At 39.7% G+C, this 23,011-nt stretch overlaps 1 protein-coding gene across 1 annotated transcript in view; it reads right to left on the bottom strand.

The window, feature by feature from the left end:
* Positions 1-23,011, bottom strand: part of CNTN5 (contactin 5) — a 439,109-nt gene that overhangs the window by 90,353 nt on the left and 325,745 nt on the right. The window contains exons 12-13 of the mRNA XM_070751525.1: positions 2,234-2,361; positions 948-1,123 (exon numbers count right to left, since the gene is read on the bottom strand). Of these exons, the coding sequence (XP_070607626.1) occupies positions 948-1,123; positions 2,234-2,361 (304 nt within the window). The remainder of the gene's footprint in view (positions 1-947; positions 1,124-2,233; positions 2,362-23,011) is intronic.

Here is a 23,011-nt window from a genome sequence, read left to right as displayed (position 1 = left end):
CGCGACCCCTTAATACAGTTCCTCGTGTTGTGGTGACCCCCAACCATAAGTCTAGCACCAATTGTCCCAACAGAACTTTAAACTGATTGGCAGGAAGGTCAGAGGGACACCCCCTCTGTAAACGCCTGATTGGTCGGATTGTAAAATTATGTTCCAAGGCACCAGAATAGAAGCTTTAGTTCCTAACACCATGGGAAATTTGTCTTTTCCCATGGTCTTAGGTGACCCCTGTGAAACAGTCATTCGACCCCCAAAGGGGTCCCGACCCCCAAGTTGAGAAGCACTGTTCTAAGGGACAGACATTTCACTAGCCTCATATAAGGGCCAGCTGGATTCCTCTCCCTTTTCTCCCTTGCCAGGAAAAATAAAAAGAATAAACAAGAATTTCAGGTTATCTGGTGAGGGTATTTTTAGTTTTGCACCAAACCTGTTGACCAGCCAGAGAGAATACTGCCATCTCTTTGGGAACACAATTGAAAACCAGCCTTGCAAACATTAAGAGGATGGGGGACTGTCAACTCAGTGCTTTGTCATTTTTTGTCACTCTAGTATTCTAAAATAAATTGAGAAAAAAAATTCCAGGATTTCTAGTAAGTAATCAGGATTTATAGAATTAAAGATCCAATGTATCTAAGGACAAAACTCACGAATATTTTAACAATAGCCAAATGATTGGATTCACTGCAATTTCTTTTTGCCGAAAGCAAATATCCTATACTTTAATTAATTTAATTAAATGAGATGCTAAATTCAATAATTCTTTCCTTCCTTCCTTCCTTCCTTCCTTCCTTCCTTCCTTCCTTTCTTTCTCTTTCCTTCTTTCCTTCTTTCCTTCCTTCCTTTTGTAATTCTGTCATAACTGAAAATTTGCAGTGAAGAGAAGATTTGTCCAACATGTTTCATTCTATTAAATGTGTCAAAGAAAATGGATTTTAACTGATGCTCACCGCCCTGATGCTTTCAAAATGTCCACCTTCTTTTTCAAAATCGATAGGCTGCCCATTGAGACTCCAGTGAAAGATGACATCTAAGGTTGGGTCATGGAGAGCTTTGCAGCTGAGGACAATGCTTTCTCCCACTGTGAGCTCAGTTCTCTTGGGAGACAGGTCTATCCTGGTAGGCTCTAGGAGACAAAACAAATCAATGACATCTGCACATCTCTGGATTTTGAAAGGTTGCATAATGTAATAATTATTATACAACAATACTATAAGTCAAGAATGGTTGCAAAATATGTTGGATCACCAAACTCACAACTGAATATGGCTGCTGTTTTGGATGTAAGGATTTGGTATGAACATGTTCTAGTCTAGTTCCAAGGAGGTTGTAGTTACTCAAGGTTAGAAAAACCTTGAATCCAAGAGATCCAAGGGCTTCACTATCCTTTCCCCAATATCCCTAAAAGTACAGGGGAGGAGAAGGAGGAGGAAGAGGAAGAAGAAGAAGTAGAAGAAGAAGAAGTAGAAGAAGTAGTAGAAGAAGAAGTAGAAGTAGTAGAAGAAGAAGTAGAAGAAGAAGAAGAAGAAGTAGAAGAAGAAGAAGTAGTAGTAGAAGAATAAGAAGTAGTAGAAGAATAAGAAGTAGAATAAGAAGAAGTAGTAGAAGAAAAAGAAGAAGAAGAAGAAGTAGAAGAGGAAGAAGAAGAAGAAGAAGAAGAAGAAGAAGAAGAAGAAGAAGAAGAAGAAGAGGAAGAAGATGAGGAGGAGGAAGAAGAATCTCAGCATTCTTATTTCTGTTCTCTAGGGGCTGTATTTAGCACAATATTGGAATGCCAGCATCTTGCTTTTATTTATCTCTTTGTATCCCTCTTGATTATTTTTACAAATAATTCAAGCTGGCAAAGGTACCCAACATACCTTCCTTCATTTATTTTCCCCACAACAACAACAACAACTCTGTAAGGTTGTTGAGAAAGTAATTGGCTTAAATTCACCCAGCTGGAATTCATGGCTAACATGAAACTAGAACTCAAAGTTTCCCATGTTCTAGCTCAGGAGTAGGCAAAGTTGGCTCTTTCTTCTATGACATGCGGACTTCAACTCCCAGAATTCCTGAGCTAGCATGATTGGCTCAGAAATTCTGGGAGTTGAAGTCCACAAGTCAAAGAAGAGCCAACTTTGCCTACCCCTGTTCTAGCCTAATGCCTTAAACCATTAGACCAAACTAGTCTGGACTTTTTTTAGAGTACTCTGCGTTACCTGGGCAAATCAATCACTTTCTGGTTATATCTCACCTTTCACAAATACTGAAGCTGTAATTTCTGCTGAACCAAATATATTTTCTCCTCGGCATATGTATTTTCCCTCATCAGATTTGGAGGCATTCAAAATTTGCAGGCTTCCATCTGGAAGAACAGTTACCCTGAAAATTATATTAAAAAAAGTTTTTAATCCTAAATGTTCATATTATATAGAATAGAATAGAATAGAATAGAATGGATTTTTTATTGGCCAAGTGTGATTGGACACACAAGGAATTTGTCTTGGTGCATATGCTCTCAGCGTACATAAAATAAAATATACATTTGTAAAGAATCATGTGGTACAACACTTAACGATTGTCATAGCGGTCAAATAAGCAATGAAGAAGCAATATTAATAAAAATCTTAGGATATAAGCAACAAGTTACAGCCATACAGTCAACATGGGAGGAAATGGGTGAAAGGAATGATGAGAAAAACTAGTAGAATAGAAGTGCAGATTTAGTAGAAAGTCTGACAGTGTTGAGGGAATTATTTGTTTAGTAGAGCGATGGCGTTCGGAAAAAAACTGTTCTTGTGTCTAGTTGTCTTGGTGTGCAGTGCTCTGTAGCGACGTTTTGAGGGTAGGAGTTGAAACAATTTGTGTCCAGGATGTGAGGGGTCAGTAAATATTTTCCCCACCCTCTTTTTGACTCGTGCAGTATACAGGTCTTCAATGGAAGGCAGGTTGGCAGCAATTGTTTTTTCTGCAGTTCTGATGATCCTCTGAAGTCTGTGTCTGTCCTGTTGGGTTGCAGCACTAAACCAGACAGTTATAGAGGTGCAGATGACAGACTCAAAATGAAGGTAATTTCTATAGTGTCATTTCTTTTTAAGTTTCGTAAATAGAATTGTGACGTCTGGCCATGTTTCTTAAGTACGAGGAAAAGGAATTGAATTTTCCAGCCTTTCAAATAAGGTTAAGATAAACTTTTCTGATTTGAGGAGCCAGATTCCTCAACCAGCAGACAAATCCCTTATTAAAAATGTTACTCATAATCTGCTTGTTTTAGCAAACAGTAAAACATAATGAGTTTTTAAAATGACATCTGTCTGTGAAACTTTATCATCCAACGATCTTTCAATATTAAGCACCAGCTGTTCAAGTGAAATATGACAGTGACCTTAAAAACAAATGTAACAAAAACATGGTAAAATAAAGGAAGCAGATGGGTAAAGAAGAGAAAATTAATTGTATATAGTCCAAAGATGATTTATAGTAAACTCTATGGCAGGACTGGATGAAGGTGAAAATGAATTTTGGCTACAAATGGATATTATTTTCCTGTATTATGGTTGCATAGCATATTGTCCAAATGAAGTTGATGGGTGGAATTAAATTTCATAAGAACTGTGATGCTTCTTCTTAAAATGGGCCACCTTGAAAAAGGCAGGATGATCATTTTTTTAAAATTTTCTTGCACTTTTATCTTTCTCTTTCATTTTATTATATTTTCTCTCCCTTATTTCATGTTGGTTTATGGTTGTTTTCATCTTTAAAAAAAACTTTTAATATTGTTTGGGGGGTGCACTAGAAATAGTATTTTCCTCTCTCTAAAAAAATAATACTTACACCAATAGCTTCCTCCGTTTTTGATACTGACAGACAAGCACCAATAGCCAAACTGGCACCTGTCATGCATAAAGGTGAAGCCCCAGGTTTTTGCTAAATACAATGAAAAATGACTATGGAATGAAGTAAAGGGAAAACAGGTGGAAGGGGGTAGGGGATGGAAGAGGGTTCGGCAGACTAGGGAAACCCAGCAAAGGAATAATGCTGTGACATTTTGTTGGTAGCCCTGAGGGATAGGTATTTTACTTGGTGGTAAATCTGTGTGACAAGCCTGCCTCAGAGGAACATTATTTCAAATATACTGCACTATAACTGGGAAAGTCACATGCCACTCAGATAAGTTCATATGAGAGAAGATGTTTCTTTAGAAGATAATCATTATGTCATCCATATATAACAAGATCTTCACTTCTCTCTCTCTCTCTAAATTCTCTCTCTCTACCTCAAGCTTTTTCTCTCAATCTCTCTCTCTTTCTTCCCCCTCTCAAGCTCTCTCTTTCTCTAGCTCTCTCTCGCCTCTCGCTCTCAATATCTCTCTCTTTCCTCCCCCTCTCAAGCTCTCTCTCTTAATCTCTCTCTCAATCTCCCTCTCTCTTTTTCTCCCCCCTCTCCTCTCTCTCTTTCTTCCCCCTCTCAAGCTCTCTCTCTTAATCTCTCTCTCAATCTCCCTCTCTCTTTTTCTCCCCCCTCTCCTCTCTCTCTTTCTTCCCCCTCTCAAGTTCTCTCTCTTAATCTCTCTCTCAATCTCCCTCTCTCTTTTTCTTCCCTCTCTCTCCTCTCTCTCTCACTCCCTCTCTCTTTTTCTTCCCCCTCTCAAGCCCCCCTCAATCTCTCTCTCTAGATCTCTCTCTCCTCTCTCTCAATCTCTCTCTTTTTCTTCCCCTCTCAATCTCTCTCTTTCTCTAGCTCTCTCTCTCCTCTCGCTCTCAATCTCTCTCTTTCTTCCCCCTCTCAAGCTCTCTCTCTTAATCTCTCTCTCAATCTCCCTCTCTCTTTTTCTTCCCTCTCTCTCCCCTCTCTCTTTCTTCCCCCTCTCAAGCTCTCTTTCTCTAGCTCTCTCTCTCCTCTCACTCTCAATCTCTCTCTCTTTCTTCCCCCTCTCAAGATCTCTCTTTCTCTAGCTCTCTCTCTCCTCTCGCTCTCAATCTCTCTCTCTTTCTTCCCCCTCTCAATCTCTCTCTTTCTCTAGCTCTCTCTCCTCTTGCTCTCAATCTCTCTTTCTTCCCCCTCTCAAGATCTCGCTCTTAATCTCTTTCTCAATCTCCCTCTCTCTTTTTCTCCCCTCTCTCTCCCCTCTCTCTTTCTTCCCCCTCTCAAGCTCTCTCTCTTAATCTCTCTCTCAATCTCTCTCTCTCTCTTTTTCTTCTCTCTCTCACTCCCTCTCTCTTTTTCTTCCCCCTCTCAAGCCCCCCTCAATCTCTCTCTCTAGATCTCTCTCCTCTCTCTCAATCTCTCTCTTTTTCTTCCCCTTTCAAACTCTCTCTCTTAATCTCTCTCTTTCAATCTCTCTCTTTTTCTTCTTCCCTCAAGCTCTCTCTCTCTCCTCTCTCTCCTCTCTCTCCTCTCTCTCAATCTCTCTCTCTTTTTCTTCCCCTCTCAAACTCTCTCTCTTAATCTCTCTCTCTCAATCTCTCTCTTTTTCTTCTTCCCTCAAGCTCTCTCCCCCCTCTTAATCTCTCTCAATCTCTCTCTTTTTCTTCCCCCCTCAACCTTTCTCTCTCCCCCTCTCAATCTCTCTCTCAATCTCTCTTTTTCTTCACCTTTTCAAGCTCTCTCTCTCTCTCCAACCTGACACATGCTCATATGCCTTAGGTGAAATTGTTTCTGTAGACTTAGGAGCTTTTTCAAACCAAACCAATCCAACACCAATTGAGAGGAAATAAATGACCATTTCTGTTGTCGGATGCAATTGAACAAAATTATCAGGCAAAAGGTTCCCGATTGTCACAAAAAATGGCCTCCAATTTCTTTGTAAAATCAGTTCTGTGCTGTAAACAATTCAATCAATTAGGGGAAGAAAAAAAAATATCTCAGGCATGGAAAGTTAAGACAAGCTAAATGCTGGATGGGGAGAGTGAAAAATTGTAACAGGAGAGTTAAGTGTTCACAACTGAATTCATTCCATCCACATGTTTCTTGCTGAACTCCATTCTGTGGAATACAATTGTAACCTCAGATTTGTGAAAGCGTGATTGATCGTCACCAAGTTTAGAAGTGAAACAAAAGAAAAAGAAAAAAGAAACCCAGAGAGGGAAGTTAATAGCTTAATGGGATAATACATGCTGTGGCTCGGTCTCTGTCTCAAAGAATCCCAGAAAGTTGCCTGAATAATAATAGTCTTGATAGTGAGCATTGCAATACCTGGATTCAGCAGCATAGAAGACAAAGAACTGGAGAAAATCACAAAATGTAATGACACGCAAACAGAAGCTGAACAACTGTGGCAAAAGAAAACACAGATAGTTCCAACAGTAATAGGTACCTTGGGTGCAATTTCAAAACATTTGGAGCATCACTTGAACACCGTCGGCATTGACAAGATCACCACCAGTCAATTGCAAAGGGGAGCTTTATTAGCACAGCTGGCATCCTGTGACAATTCATTTAATCCCACCAAACAACAACATCTGTCTAGCCCAGGTACCAGAATATCTTTGGGACCGCCTTCTGCAGCACGAATCCCAGCGATCGATTAGGTCCCACAGAGTTGACCTTCTGCAGGTCCCGTCGACTAAACAATGCCGTCTGGTGGGACTCAGGGGAAGAGCCTTCTCTGTGGCGGCCCCGGCCCTCTGGAATCAACTCCCCCCCAGAGGTTAGGACTGCCCCCACCCTCCTTGCCTTTCTAAAGCTCCTAAAAACCCGCCGATGTCACCAGGAATGGGGAAACTGATACACCCCTTAGCTATTATGGTTCTTTATGTATGGTTTGTTAGGTTGTGTGATTATTTTTTATAAGAAGAGTTTTAAATTGTTTTTTAACATTAGATGTGTACACTGTGTATTGTTGTTGTGAGCGGCTCCGAGTCCTCGGAGAGGGGCGGCATACAAATCTAATAAATAATAATAATAATAATAATAATAATAATAATTATTATTATTATTATTATTATTACTATTACTATTATTATTATTACTATTATTATTACTATTATTATTACTATTACTATTACTATTATTATTATTATTATTATTATTATTATTATTATTATTATTATTATTGTCAGTACAACACAGCAAATGAGATCACTATGCTGGATTTCGTATTTCATCACCAGTCGGGCGCTTCCCAAGCACCTAGGACTGCGTGATGTAGCGGCGAATTATGTTTGCCGATCCCAGTAATGCGGCCTTTTGCAATTGACAGATGGAGATTTTGTCAATTCCAATGGTTTTCAAATGTCCGCTGAGATCCTTTGGTACTGCGCCCAGCGTTGCAAGTACCACTGGGACCACTTTCACGGGCTTATGCCAGAGTCGTTGCAGCTCGATTTTTAGATCTTCATATTTCACTAATTTCTCTAACTGCTTCTCCTCAATTCTGCATTATTATTATTATTATTATTATTATTATTATTATTATTATTATTATTACATGGAAAGTACTCGATAGACTTTGCAAAAATGCCACAATACACTCAAAATATCTGGTTGACTCTGTGACCATCTATAATAGCCTAAGAAATGACGTGGTCTACATATTGTTCTAACCCATGACTTCCATATGGTTTATTGAGTAAGATCCAGTGATGGGCTCCTACGGATACGGTCAGGTATACAGAACCTGTAGAAATAATTTGATTTTTTTCTTTTTTTCCCTATTGGTCTCTGGGTATGTTTTTCCTATTGCAGTAAATTAGGTCAAATGTGTATAATTTTAGAAGAGCTGTGCGCGCATGTGTGTGCATATACATGCACATACAGTTTATATAGTAGATAATGTATATTTTTGTGCGACTGTGTGTAATATGTACACACCTGGCATATATGCATAGAATTAACTAGTATATCTTGGATGTTCAGTAATAGTAAATAGATAGGGAAATTGTATCTCTTTGAGATGAAGCGAGGCCAGGCACCCTAAGCCTAACCCAAACCCTTGACATGAGTGACGTCAAGTTGGCCACCTTTAAGCCAGTCACATGACCTTTAAGCCACTCCCAGTCACATGGTCAGCAAGCCACTCCCACCTAATCACATGGCCGGCAAGCCACACCCACAAAACAAGCCACGCCCCCACAGTGTGGTAGTAAAAACTTTTGCAGCCCTTTACTGGTAAGCTCTATATCTGGCTGTATATCTATCCAATTAATTCATGAACTTTTATTTATAAATACCTGTGTTCGTGCAACCTGTAAAGACAGAGTTAGAAAACTTTAAACATTAGTTTGCTCTTCTAGGTGCAGAGGGCATCTGGGATGGATGATGATATTGACAGTTGGGCAAATTTCCAGACTTTGTGGGCATTTAAAAAAGATGGATAGGCTACAATCTGGTCACTGATGGCCACATTCTAACCATGAACTATCCATTTCTGTGCAAATATATACAATCATTCCAGCCAACCAGCGGCACAGAGGTTTTATAGGAAAATTGAAAGAGAGAAAAGTAGGTACATTGCTTGAACTCTTCGATGGAATGCCAGAATATAAATCTAACAAAAATTCTAAACAACATCTTGTTTTTCCAGTAGTAGGTACACTTCATTCTACAACCAAGTCTGCCCAAAGATTTGCATATATTCTCAAACACAATTTCCTTGCTATTCATTATATTTACTTTAATGTAATGCTTTTGGGTGTGCTGTTTTACCAATGCATGAACTTTTATATGCATTTCCCCTCAATGTGCACATTTTTCATTTGAAAGACTACTTTGCAAAATTGGAAAAAGAAAAGGGGAGTAGTGATTAATTGGCTTCCAGTTCAGGAGTTACTTTAAGAGGTTGCTGTCCAGCAATTTCTCAATAAAATGTAAGTCAAATAAGTCATCTAAACACATAAACAATACAACCCAAATAGCAAGGCACTTAGGAGCCAACTTATCTTTCAAACTAGCACAGGAATAAGGTTTAGCATTGGGTTACTTCCACACTTGTGTGCAACACCTAAAACTAGGCTTCTTTCTTTCTTTCTTTCTTTCTTTCTTTCCTTCCTTCTTTCTTTCCTTTCTCTCTCTCTCCCTCCCTTTCCTTCCTTCCTTCCTTCCTTCCTTCCTCCCCCCTTCTTTCTTTCTTTCTTTCTTTCCTTTCTCTCTCTCTCCCTCCCTCCCTCCTTTCTATTTTTGTTTCTCTTTCTTTTCTTTCCTTTTTTCCTGTCTTTCTCTATATTTTTTGTTATTATCTATACCTATATCAACTATATCTGTTTCATCTGTATCTGTTTCATCTATATATTTATATGATCTATGTCTGTACCCTCTAAATATCAGTTTTGCTCCAGATGATATAAACTGCTTTATATACATCAATAGTTAATTTATAACAGCAACTCTCTTGCATTCTAAAACGAAAATCTGAAACTAGAATAAGGAATAATAATAATAATAATAATAATAATAATAATAATAATAATAATATATTAGATTTGTATGCCGCCCCTCTCCGAAGACTCGGGGCGGCTCACAACAATAATAAAAGACAATATAGCAGTGAAACAAATCTAATATTGAAAGAAAAAAATGTATAAATATATTATATATATAAAATATATAAATATATATATAGAAATTAATATAAAACATTTTTTAAATAAATCACAGGAGGGAGGGTGCAAATCCTCATATCAGCAAGTGGGTTAAAAGAAACGCATGTGTCTTAAATGGTCTGGTCCCCTACTTTCCTCAACTGACATGGCCACTGGGGGTATTAAATTAGTTTGTGCTGAATGTTCACAGGGGGGCTTTTTAGATGCAAAGCAGGTTGGAAAGCTTGCACTGACTGACTCTTATTATCCTCAAGCCTTTCGCAGGGGACTGATCAGAGCAATCTGTCTCTTCATATTAACTCTGATATAGAAGCTGTCAATATCCCTTAATGTAGATTATGTGGAATGAGGACAAGTATGTGTAAATACAAACCTTTATTTCTCCTTGAATGTCTTCTGAGTTCTCCATCTCTTTCATTGTAGACTCATAATAAACTTTTGAATTTTAGAGCAGCGAGGAGGTTGTTACTGGCCTTCTGGGACTTTGGAAAAATATCTTGACCCCTTTCTCTCTGTGACAGCCCCTCAAATTTTGGACCACTGCTATCCAGTTCGCCCAGGTTTGCCTGGTGCACCAGTTGCGGACCTATTTGGACCGGGACTCACTGCTCACAGTCACTCATGCCCTCATCACCTCGAGATTCGACTACTGTAATGCTCTCTACATGGGGCTACCTTTGAAAAGTGTTCGGAAACTTCAGATCGTGCAGAATGCAGCTGCGAGAGCAGTCATGGGCTTCCCTAGGTATGCCCATGTTACTCCAACACTCCGCAGTCTGCATTGGTTGCAGATCAATTTCCGGTCACAATTCAGTGTTGGTTATGACCTTTAAAGCCCTTCATGGCATTGGACCAGAATATCTCTGAGACCGCCTCCTGCCGCACGAATCCCAGCGACCAATTAGGTCCCACAGAGTGGGCCTTCTCCGGGTCCCGTCAACTAAACAATGTTGGTTGGCGGGCCCCAGGGGAAGAGCCTTCTCTGTGGCGGCCCCGACTCTCTGGAACCAGCTGCCCCCAGAGATTAGAACTGCCCCTACCCTCCTTGCCTTTCGTAAACTCCTTAAAACCCACCTTTGTCGTCAGGCATGGTGGAACTGAAATATCTCCCCTGGGCCTATACAATTTATGTATGGTATGCTTGTATGTATGTCTGCTTAATAATGGAGTTTTTTAAATATCTTAAATTGTAAATTATTAGATTTGTTATGAACTGTTTTTATTGTGTTGCGAGCCACCCTGAGTCTATGGAAAGGGGCGGCATACAAATCTAATAAACATAAACATAAACACACATCATGTCTCCCCTGATCCTTCTCTTCACTAGACTAGTCATGCCCAGTTCCTGCAACCTTTTTTCATATGTTTAGTCTCCAGTCCCCTAATCATCTTGGTTGCTCTTCTGCCTTAACTTATCTTAGTAACATATCACAATTAGGAACAATGCTCTTCCTTTTAGCATCCTGAATAAACTGCATAAACTGTATTATTTGACTGGAACCCAAACCCCATTTCGGACATACACTCTAGAAAAAGTCCAGAGATCCTTTACTAGAAGAGCCCTCCACTCCTCTACTCACAACAGAATACCCTACCCAACTAGAATTACTATCCTAGGTTTAGAAAGCTTAGAACTACGTCGCCTTAAACACGATCTAAGAATAGCCCATAAAATCATTTACTGTAACATCCTTCCTGTCAATGACTACTTTAGCTTCAACCACAACAATTACACAAGCACAAAACAGATACAAACTTAAAGTAAACTGCACCAAACTTGGCTGCAGGAAAGACGACTTTAATAACCGAGTAGTTGATGCATGGAACTCACTAACAGACTCTGTAGTAACATCACCTAACATCACCCTTAGACTACCCACTGTTGTCCTCTCTTGATTCCTAAGAGGTCAGTAAGAGGCGTGCATAAGTGCACCAGCCTGCCTTCCATCCCCTGTCCTAAAGTTTCTCTTTTACTAGTATCATGTATATAAATATTGTTATACAGTGTTCCCTCAATTTCCGCGGGGGATGCGTTCCGAGGCCACCCGCGAAAGTTGAATTTCCGCAAAGTAGATATGCGGAGTAAATACACTGTTTTTGGCTATGAACAGTATCACAAGCCTTCCCTTAACACTTTAAACCCCTAAATTACAATTTCACATTCCCTTAACAACCATTTAGATTATTACTCATCATGTTTATTTATTAAAGTTTATTAAAAAAATATTTATTAAAGGCGGATGAAAATTTGGCAATGACATATGACGTTATCAGGTGGGAAAAACTGTGGTATAGGAAAAAAACCGTGAAGTATTTTTTTATTAATATTTTTGAAAACCATGGTATAGACTTTCCGCAAAGTTCGAACCCACGAAAATCGAGGGAAGTATCTTTATATATCACCAATATGTACTTGACAAACCAACCAACCTACCTACCTACCTACCTACCTACCTAACTAACTAACTAACTAACTAACTAACTAACTAACTAACTAACTAACTAATAAAATAAACCTCCCAGTTGATGAGAAGTTTGGACAACGGTTTATTGGCTTGCAAGGAGGTCACTAGCTTCTGGCTTGCATAGGAACTTTTAATAAAAGACATGTTGAAGTTTCCCCTGTATCCGCCTCCACATTCCCTGGGGCAGGAGCTGGGCCAGAGCCAACCACAACACTAGCTATCTAATCTTCGGTATCTAATCTATTTATTGGATTTATACACCACACCTTTCCGAGGACTATCTAGAGTTCCGAGGACTAGCTAGAACTATTGGTTCAAATTAAGAACGTGCATCGTATTTGATGGATCTTAGCAGTGTGTTGTGGTGTGTGGCTGGTAGTGGCAGCGGCAAGAGGCTCCACCCACCCATCTCGGACACTTCTGCATGTGTCGTGTGAACTGGTACCGATGGGATTTAGAACCCATCACTGGTCCTAGTGGCAGTCATGGTATGTTCATTCAGCAAAGATTTATGAACCATTAAAGTGCAATTTCCCCAAATGAAAGAAACATCTCATTTAGTCTTACAAAGGGAACAATATACACAGAGCTAAATCTTTCCCTGATGCTTTCTGATTTTTTAAAAATCTCTTTTGAAGTCTGAGCTCTGATTTTAAAGAAGAGCTTCAGCAGTATCGTTGGGGAATGGATATCTGAAATTGGATGTGTTCCTCTAGGGATTTTTCTTCTCTATCCTTTGAGGCGTTATCTGATTTATCCTGTGAGCTCCTATGATGCTCAGAGTTACCCATGGATTGCAAGTTAATACCTTATTTAATTGGTTCCCCGATTGGCAATTTTGGTTTTTTACAGTTTGGCTGCTGTTTTCAGCTTGTCGTATTTTTTTTTTTTAAATGCCAGGTATTTTTTTAAAAATCTGTTGAGAGTTTCCTTTCCTGGACACAACTGGATATTAATTTATAACAGCAACAACAATAGGGACTGTTGGTAATATAATAACCTGAGCAATTGCTATCCAAAATAGAACTAGGCCAAACTAACATAAAATATAACACACACACATGACTTTAAAACTTCAAACAAGAAAATAAATACAAGCAAAACTAGTTTTTGGAACTTCTACATAAATTTAGCTTAGAATCAATCTCTATAAATTTTATAACAAGGTCTATAAAATATGTTCTGAAGCTGATGGAATATTTAATATTTATTTCCCTTGGCATCAATTCCTAGATTAGATTCTGAGAACAATAGATTTTGGATGAAATGTGAATTATCCCTTCACCATTGTAAATCTCTCTTTGGGTTCATGACTGACAAAGGGAGAAAATTAGCTCATTCACAAACAAGTCCATTTAAATCATGCATATGTGCATACATATTCCATGATAAATTTGGGACAGTTGTCTTTGTTGAGACTTTAGAAGAAACCAGCCACCTATTCTCCACATTATTCAACTCTCAAAGGATTTACAAGAACATGGAAACTTGCCATCAAAACCCATAGAAGTGGGACCTGCAATAAAAATGTTGCAAGACGTAGTGTTCTGCTCAGACTTAAGATATAGTCACTCTGTAAATTCAACAATTTTGAGTCCTTCACCCTCCGAAGGATGGAAAGCTGAGTCAACCTTGAGCTGTTCAGAATCGAACTCCCCCAAAACTAAAATGCATCTTATACGCCGGTGCGTCTTATATGGTGTTTCACATACACGACTACGTATAATGAATATCAATCTTCTAATTTTTTTTTTCATGAAATGCAACTCATGTTACCATCAGTGGCTATGATGAGAGTTTTCTTAACTTTAAAGCTGGCAGTTGCATATTTACATGGAAATTTTCTCTCTTCTTGGAATAATGATTGTTGACTGGAATCATATTTGTTATTAAAATGAGCCTTGTAATGTACTCCATTCATTTGGAACCTATTTCTTGGCAAGGTTGTTTTATTCTTAGTAATGCTACTAGAATATTAACTTGCAGATAATACAATCTATTTATTTTCGACTGGCTGACCATTCTGTTTGAAAACCGGCACCATCGTTCCTGGTAATTAAGGCACACCAATGAAATAAAAGTGTTCTAAAATGGCCAAAGTAACAAAATGAAATTGTGAATTCCTTATTGGGTGAGATGCTTTGCAGATTTCAAAGAAGAACAGTGTATTTAAAGCTTAGCCCGATCAAATATTAAAACTTTCTTCAAGCTCCATGAAAATACTGTACATTAATATTCCCCAAATTTGTCTGATTTATATAGTCAGTGGAATAGCTAATGGCAAATCTGACTTTCTGATGAAGTTTTAGTTTGTAAATTCCAAATTGTTTAGACACATGTTCCATTTCAACAAGGACTGATTGATTGTTCCAATGAGAAATGCCATAAATAACAATGACAAAGTAGGTGAAGCCGGAAGGCTTCAATCTGAAGTTGTTTTGAATTAAAAATAGAAATGTCAATGATTTCTTTCAGATTTTGGAAAGAAAAAAACTGCAGGAGGCCCATAATTATCACTTCACAGGCTCCAAATTGCTTCCTGGCTAAGAGAAAAGATTTCAATCCCACTTTTTTCCAGTTTTGCCACCTCAAAAGCGTTTAATCCCCTTTTAATTTGAGAGGGATGATAGAATCTTAACAGATGGAAACAAGCTTTTGTTTGTTTGTTTGTTTGTTTTCATTATTGAAAAACTAAACTGACAACAGACAAAATAACAGCCTGTCTATCTCCAGGAAGGCTGTTAACTTGGGATTCCTATATCTAGCTCAATTTTTAATCTTCTCTTCTGATGGAGAAGTGGATAAAGAAATTTTAAGAAGTGCAAAGGTGGGTAGAAATAAAATGAGTACGTCCTCGTTGAGAAGAATGTTGGTAAGAAAATTAGTTGTATACAACAGAATGCTTTTACTTAATTTTGTTACGTGGGAGTGAAAGTTGGATATGTCAGAAGTAATATAAAGGCGAGGTGAATGTAGCTGGAACGTGTGTGAACATAAGGGAAAATTAATGGTGTCTGCATGAATGTGGGCTGAATCAAAATTGAATTATCAATATGAAAGAAGGATGAGATGGAATAAATAAAAATTGACTCTTGAAGCAATTTTATGAAATTAGAGTGAGTGGGTAGAGGGAAGGAAAGGATCAGCTGCTGAATCCTCACAGAAAGAAGTGCAACATTTAAAGAACAAAAGGAAGTGAATGGATGAATCAGTATAAGCAATCCTTGATTTATAACCACAATTGATCCCATAATTTCTGTTGCTAACAGAGACAGGGGATGCTGCAATCATTATAAATATGAATCTATTGTCAAGAGACTTCAAAATATATAGGAAGAATTCTTAATTTTTTTTTTGAGTATCCTGTAATATCCAGTTTAACCTTGGCGATTTAGACACCTGAAATAATAGAATAGAATAGAATTTTATTGGCCAAGTGTGATTGGACACACAAGGACCTTTTCTTGGTGCATATGCTCTCAGTGTACATAAAAGAAAAAAAATACATTTGTCAAGAATCATGTGGTACAACACTTAATGATTGCCATAGGGATCAAATAAGCAATGAAGAAACAATCAATATTAATAAAAATCTTAGGATACAAGCAACAAGTTACAGTCATACAGTCCTAAGTGGGAGGAAAAGGGTGATAGGAATGATGAGAAAAACTAGTAGAATGGAAGTGCAGACTTAGTAAAAAGTCTGACAGTGTTGAGGGAATTATTTGTTTAGTAGAGTGATGGCATTTGGGAAAAAACTGTTCTTGTGTCTAGTTGTCTTGGTGTGAGTGCTCTGTAGCGACGTTTTGAGGGTAGGAGTTGAAACAGTTTGTGTCTAGGATGCGAGGTGTCAATAAAGGGGGATATTGCAAAATATAGTCATCATACACCTTGTACTAAAGATCCTAATGGCTTAGAAAAAGAATTGAGTTATTGCACGTTATGATGGGCAAAACGAATAAAGTGGCATCTCTTTTCGGCTAATATTACAAGAGGAAGTCTGAGTCTACATTTAGCAAAAAGGGGAAATACATATCATTTTCTGTTTATTGCCAGAAATATTAGGATTGAAAAAAGCATTCATTGCTACTTGCAAACAATCTATTGATTATAAGTCTCCAGGCCTTTGAAGCTATGATTGATTCCTCTGGGGCCTTTAAACCTTAGTAATCAGTTCAAAAGTCCTGATGGTGAACAGAATTGACAGTTTTCCTAGGACATGCCTTCTTGTTGTCAAAAAAGGGAAATGTCCCTGAATATAGGAGAACAGAGATGAAATTAGATGCCATCGCTTTTTTAAAAAAAGTACGGATAGAAACAGATTAAAGTGATATCATTTTTGGACTGACATAGAAAGTATCCAGCACTCCACGCATTATTTTTAATCAAGTCTTTATGTTAAAAAGTAAACATTTCCTTGAGTCCAGTTCATTTCTGGTGTCTATATTGACATATCCATGTCATTTCTTAGCAACAATACTGTATATAAATGTCACTGCCTTCTGAGACACTTTTTTAAACTTCCAAAAGTATTTTTTTTATTAATTTGTCAAATTTATATAGCTGCCCATGTCACAGACAAGTGACTTTCAGTGATATGTAGCAAAGCTAAACAACAATTAGTTCATATATGTTTTGCTGCAGGCGGTATTGGGCAGCCACTTACTGCGCTACTCGGATTGTCCTTGGCAGCCGGCATGGGCCCGCACGCTCCTGACGCATGCACGTGTGTGCCCCACACGAGAATTGGCTTCTGTGCATGCGCAGCTAAGTATTTTCACTGGGATTTTTGCTTCCACGCATGAGCAGAAGCAAAAAAATGCAGATTTTCACCGAGAATCTGTCCGTTTGTGCCATTCCCAGGCCAAAATCTATGGTCATGCTGTTCCCGGGTCATTTCCACTGCCCCATCACTGCCCCCAGTCCTTCTTTTCACTAGACTAAGACATATTCGATTTCTGGCTATGTCTAGCTTTCAAAGTACAGTGGTACCTCTACTTAAGAACTTAATTTGTTCTGTGACCAGGTTCTTAAGTAGAAAAGTTTGTAAGTAGAAATAATTTTATCCATAGGAATCAATGTAAAAGCAAATAATGTGTGCAAACCCATTAGGAAAGAAATAAAAGCTCAGAATTTGATTCAGCTGGGGTGAAGCACCCCCTTTTGCCTTTCTGCACCTAGACACTCCAGGAAGCAACCTCACGCCAGGTGTATGGGAGGCAATGTGAGGGAGTCACCACAGCAAAGTGGTTTATTCCCTCTCCAAGAGCCCCAAAAAAGGAAAACGCTCTGTTCGCTCTAGGCTGCCCAGAGAAAAAAGAGTGTTTCTTTTCTCTGGTTGCTGGCAGAGGTTTATTCCCTCTCCAAGCACCCAGAGAAAGAAAAATGCTTTGTTCGCTCTGGACTTTGTTCACCAAAGCTTCCTTAAACGCCACCGAAAGGCTCCCCTGGCAGCCCAGAAAAGCCCGAGATGGCCGGGATTAAAGGGGGAATGGCAGGAAACTGGCCGGGCCTTCGTGCCGCTCTCAAATTTCCTGGGAAATTTTTCTGGGCTCATAGAAAATGGTTCTTAAGAAGAGGCAAAAAAATCTTGAACACCCGGTTCTTATCTAGAAAAGTTCTTAAGTAGAGGCGTTCTTAAGTAGAGGTACCACTGTAGTTTGGGAAATAACAAGGTCAGTTGCTGAAAGGCAAGAAAAAGTAAAACAACCATGCTGTGGGCTAGCACACATTCTTTGCAGAGCTAAAACAGTCCTATGGGATCTCAGCCATAATAAACAAGTTAAAACACACTTAATAAACAGAAAAGAAATATGGGGTGACAAATAGATCACTGTCCCATTCGAACAATGATAAAGTTAACGGGCCCTTTATTAAAGACACTGGGAAAAAGAAAACATCACTGATCTCTCTATTCACTACATAAACAAGGAAAGATGTGCTAGCTGAAGACAAAGTGCCCCTGGCTTAAATTCTTATCTCTGCTGTACAAATTATTTGTTCATGATACATTGTGTAGCAAAGGACAATGCACTTCTGCAATTAAAACAAATGCGTAGGCATTTATTGGTTCCCATGAAGGAATCAATTACAGTGGCAAAAACAGAAGAGCCTGCTTGCACCTCCTAAATCACAAACAGTAATGAACTGAAAACTGAAGTTTGCAGAATAGTTCAGCCAAAGTATCTGACAAAATGAAGGAAGCATCGTTAGGTGGAAACAATTAGTTGAGACATAATAGAGGCAAGTCATAAATCTAGAAGGCCCAAGGTGATATAACACAATCTAATTGGCATCAAAGACTGTGGAGGGGGAAAAAATGGGAATGAGACATAACAGAGCTAGGCTGAAGATTTTCAACAACAGATGGAGATATATTCTGATATAAAAATGGTATGACGGCTGCTTGCTTTGACTTCAGCAGAAGGTGACTCAGTATATGCAACGGAGAACATAAAAGGAACCATCTGGAGCATACTAAGGATTTAAATACTCCAGCATTTAAATGACTAGATACATCTTGAAAAAATCACAAACACCGCAAATAAGTATATCAGCGAGTGGCAGGGTGGGTGAGTGGACGGGCCATGAGTGGCAGAGCCACCGCGAGTGACAGGGCGGGCAGAGAGGTGGTGAGCGGTGGAGCTGCTGTGAGTGGCGGGGCAGGTGGGCAGATGGGCCGCTTCGGGTGGAGCCAATGTGAGCAGTAGGGCAGGTGGACAGGCTGGTTGTGGTGGAGCTGCCACGAGTGGCAGAGCTGGGCGGACAGACGATGAACCAAGCTGGCAGGGGTAGTCAATACCCTAGAAGACAGGCTCATAATACAGAAAGACCTGGACAGACTAATGCAGTGAACTAGACTAAAATGTTTTCAATTAGATGTAGAAACGTCTGTCTGTCTGTCTGTCTGTCTGTCTATCTATCTATCTCTATCTATCTCTATCTCTATCTCTATCTATCTATCTATCTATCTATCTATCTATCTATCTATCTATCTCTATCTATCTATTTATCTATCAATCAATCTCTCTCTCTCTCTCTCTCTCTATCTGTCTGTCTGTCTGTCTGTCTGTCTCTCTGTCTCTCTGTCTCTCTCTCTCTCTGTCTCTCTGTCTCTCTGTCTCTCTGTCTCTCTGTCTGTCTGTCTGTCTGTCTGTCTATCTATCTATCTATCTATCTGATGTAAAAACTGTATATGCTTCTGTCAAAAATCGGGATGTAAATCATCCAGGATATGTGCATTTTGTTTGTTCATTTTTATATGTCTGTTTTGTTTTAAATACAATTTTTTTAAAAGAACAAATAAAATTTAATTAAAAAAGAAAAAAAAGAGTTTCTCCACCCGTCCAAGTTGACATGTCCCTTCATTGCTGGCAACAATTCCATACAGCGGAAAACTAAACAGAAATGTTGAACCCTCAGCAGCAGCTGATGATTGATGGGAGTGAAGTCTACCTTTTATTATATCTGCAGGTATCTAATTGCTTAGCTCAGTCAAATAGCACTTTGTGGGCCAGATCACCACGCCAGGCCTTTCTTCATGACTGTTAAAAGTGATTCGTTTTAAGTGATAGGTGGCCCTACTGCACAGGAGGTAAAATTAGGATAGTGATGAAGTGACTTATGGTTAATGTAATTGCTTCTTTTCTCCATCATTCTTAACGTATGTATATTTACCAAGAAAATTAAATCAAACTGTGCATGTTGAATTTGTTTAATGTTGTGTTGATGATGTTCAGACTAAACCAGCTTGGCTTCACATAAGAACTTGGAAATTAGATGTTCTGGGAACAAGGGAGGACTGTGTTTGAGCCCAGCTTTCTGTTTTAGTAAAGGTGATATATCCCGAATTGAATTTTTAACCATTTAGTGGGGAAGTTAGAAAAGGTTTGGTTTAATTTCCTCTGCTGCCCAGATGGAACCTGTCTTCTGTGCCAAAATAGTCATTAAATTTGGCAGGTGAGAACAATGTCCCTCAAGATGTCCTTTAGAAGAAGGCATTCCTGGATGCCAAAACTATGTGGACTCCAAAAGTCTTGTTGAGCGAAGAGATGATGTGAACCTGTTCTTGAAGTACCACCTGCATTTTCACTGCTAACATTAGGTAATTACGCTCTGTGGTTCATCCTCCACATCTGCCATCAATTTGGGGCCAAAATCAACTCCAAGCAATGCTTGGATTCTAATTATTCCATTGAAATAACACCCTTGCGTTATGTGAAGATGAAACAACCTCAGAATATGTGACTTCCCCATAAGTCTACTGGAATAATCCTTCCATCCTACCACCTTTCACAATATTAGACAACCCAGTATCAACAGTAGAGACTTCAAATTTCTAGGTTGTATCGTATCTCAAGACCTAAAATGGTCACCTAACATAAAAAAATGTCATCAAAAAAGCACAACAAAGAATGTTCTTTCTGTGCCAACTCAGGAAGCTCAAACTGCCCAAGGAGCTGCTGATACAGTTCTATGCCCTCTGGAGGCCTGAAACAGCCCATTTCCAAACCTCTGGTAGGTACGGTAGGCCTGTTTTTCGCTGTCCTCATGCGCCAGAGCAGGGGTGGGCAATTAATTTTGCCATGGGGCCGCATGAGAAATTGGGATGGTTTTAGAGGGCTGGACTAATATAATTAAGTCAGTTTTATCCTCTTCCTTGTTTAATTTCTCCCAAATTACCCCCCCCCACACACACAAAGAGCGCAAACCTCCCCCTGTTCCTTATTTATTTCTTTGCCCCTCCGCTCTCCTCCCCCTCCTTCCTTCACTTCCTCACTGGCGCTGTCCCTCTCCAGCAGCCCACACCCCCAGTCCCAGCTGGCCCCGCCCCCACATTATCACAATAACACTCACTTATGGCACAAAAACAACCAATATGGCATGAAGCGGGCGGCCTTCCTCCCCTCTGTGTCAGCCCATCGCCGCCTCCCCCAGCAGCCCTCCCCCCTTGCATCCTATCCTTTGGGCTGTTGTTTCTCCCCCCTGTCTCGGCTACCCAGCCTGTTCCTGCTGTGGTTGGGCTGCTGCAGCTGCCACCCTGAGCCTTAGCAGCTGCCCCCCCTCCCAACCCGCTGCCTTTTGTCCGGCACTGCAGAGAACAGAGAGCTGTGAGGAAGGAGGGATTGTTGCTTTCCTGCGGCAAAACGGAACTAAAAAGGATGACCCCAATTTGTCCCGCGATGGTGGGGCACTAAGAGAGCCTTGTTGGTGAGTAGTGACGGGCGAACTGAAACCGCACAATTCGGGTCCGTACCGAATTTTGCAGTGTTCAGTATGCCGAACACGAACCCGAAATTCTTTCAAACTTCGGGCAAAGTTCGAGGTCGTGTTCAGCATTCGGAGCTTTGACGTCACCGGCAGGTTGTTAAGGACGCCAAGGTGATCACTTCCTGGATTCCATGGAAGTGATCACCTTGGTGTCCTTAGCAACCTGCCGGTGACGTCAAAGCTCCGCCCCCGGAATCTCTTTGTGGGAGGGATTCCCCATTGGGGTTCAAGTTCGGGTTTGGTTCAGGTTCAGCCGAATTTTGCATAAAGTTCGTCCAAACTTGCCAAACCTGAACACCGTTGGGTTCGCCCATCACTATTGGTGGGTGCTTTTTTTGTCCGGTTCATTCGAGGCACTTGTTTTCCCTCCCAACTCCATGGCTTCTTTCTCCAGGAAACCGGTCACAGATAGCGGGCGGGCTGGTCACAGGCAGCGGGTGGGCCAGATACGGCCCATAGGCCGCCCCTTGCCCTGGTCTGCTCCAGAGACTTCTTTGGAGCCTGGGAAAGGGAAAAATGCCCTCCCCCATTCCCCTGAGACTCTTTGAGAGCCGAAAATGCCCTCCCAGAGCCTCTGAGTGAGCCAAAAATTAGCTGACAGGCATGAACATGCACATTGCAGCTGAGCTAGGGTAACAGTTCATGTGCCAGCAGATATGGCTCCACATGCCATCTGTGGCACCCGTGCTATATGTTCACCACCACTGTTTTAAGTGATAAAGCACTTGCAACTTCTGAGGCAAGCTCTTCCACCGGTTAAATATCCTCACTGCTAGGAAGTTTGTCCTTAATTCTAGATTGTTACTCTTTGATTACTTTCTGTCCATTGTGTCTTATGCCTTCTGGAGCTTTGGTACATCTATGATTATTGGGAAAGACTAGGCGCAGTAGTCTTTCCTAGATTTTTGGGAAAGATTGGGCACAGTAAAAATGTAAATTGAAAATGACCACTTGAGAAGGGATATCTGGAAATTGACCCCTAAGCTCTGAAGGCCATTCTTAATTTTTTTTAAAAAAACCAGACTTTTATTATAATTGACATTTATTCAGAACTAAGAGGAAACTATGGCACTATTCTTCATAATTGTGGTTCGAAGTATCTTCTGGAACTACAAAAAAAAAAGGATTAGAACTTTATCTACAGCCCCGAGATGAGACTGTAGGATAGATCAATAAAAGTGAGAGAAAATACTACACTACATTATTTATGTTTGTTCGCTCATTTGGTTTTGAACTATGACATTCTAATGATTGCAACTGGAATTCATTGCAGAAGATGGAAAAAATAAATCCAAACTCTTGTGTTATTGGTGTAACATTGCATTGGTTAACGTCTCTTTTCTTTCCAATAAACTCTCAGTTTATATTCTATCTAGGTGGTCTGGATGTATTATTTATGAATCCAGTTCCTCCCACCACATAAAATATTAAGAGCAGCTATGTAGAGTGCTGAGAAAATGGGCTGATTTTCATTCTAGGTGTACTGTATACTATAGCTGAGTGAATTGTAAAAAGCTGCCCATAGCTTAAGGCTCAAATTTATGCTGCTTTGCTGTATTGCACTTGTTGGGAAAAAATACACTTTTTAATTCAAGGAATAGCAGTGTGTGTGTGTATGTGTGTGAGAGAGAAAGAGACAGAGAAAGAGTGAGACAGAGAGAGAGAGAGAGAGAGAGAGAGAGAGAGAGAGAGAAAGAAAGAAAGAGACAGAGAAAAAGATATATATATATATGATTCGACACAAAAATATGTAACCCT

The sequence above is a fragment of the Erythrolamprus reginae genome, chromosome 4 (genome assembly GCF_031021105.1).
Source record: "Erythrolamprus reginae isolate rEryReg1 chromosome 4, rEryReg1.hap1, whole genome shotgun sequence".
NCBI lineage: Eukaryota > Metazoa > Chordata > Lepidosauria > Squamata > Dipsadidae > Erythrolamprus > Erythrolamprus reginae.
The sequence above is the reverse complement of the archived record's forward strand: the minus strand, read 5'-3'. Positions and strand labels throughout refer to the sequence as shown.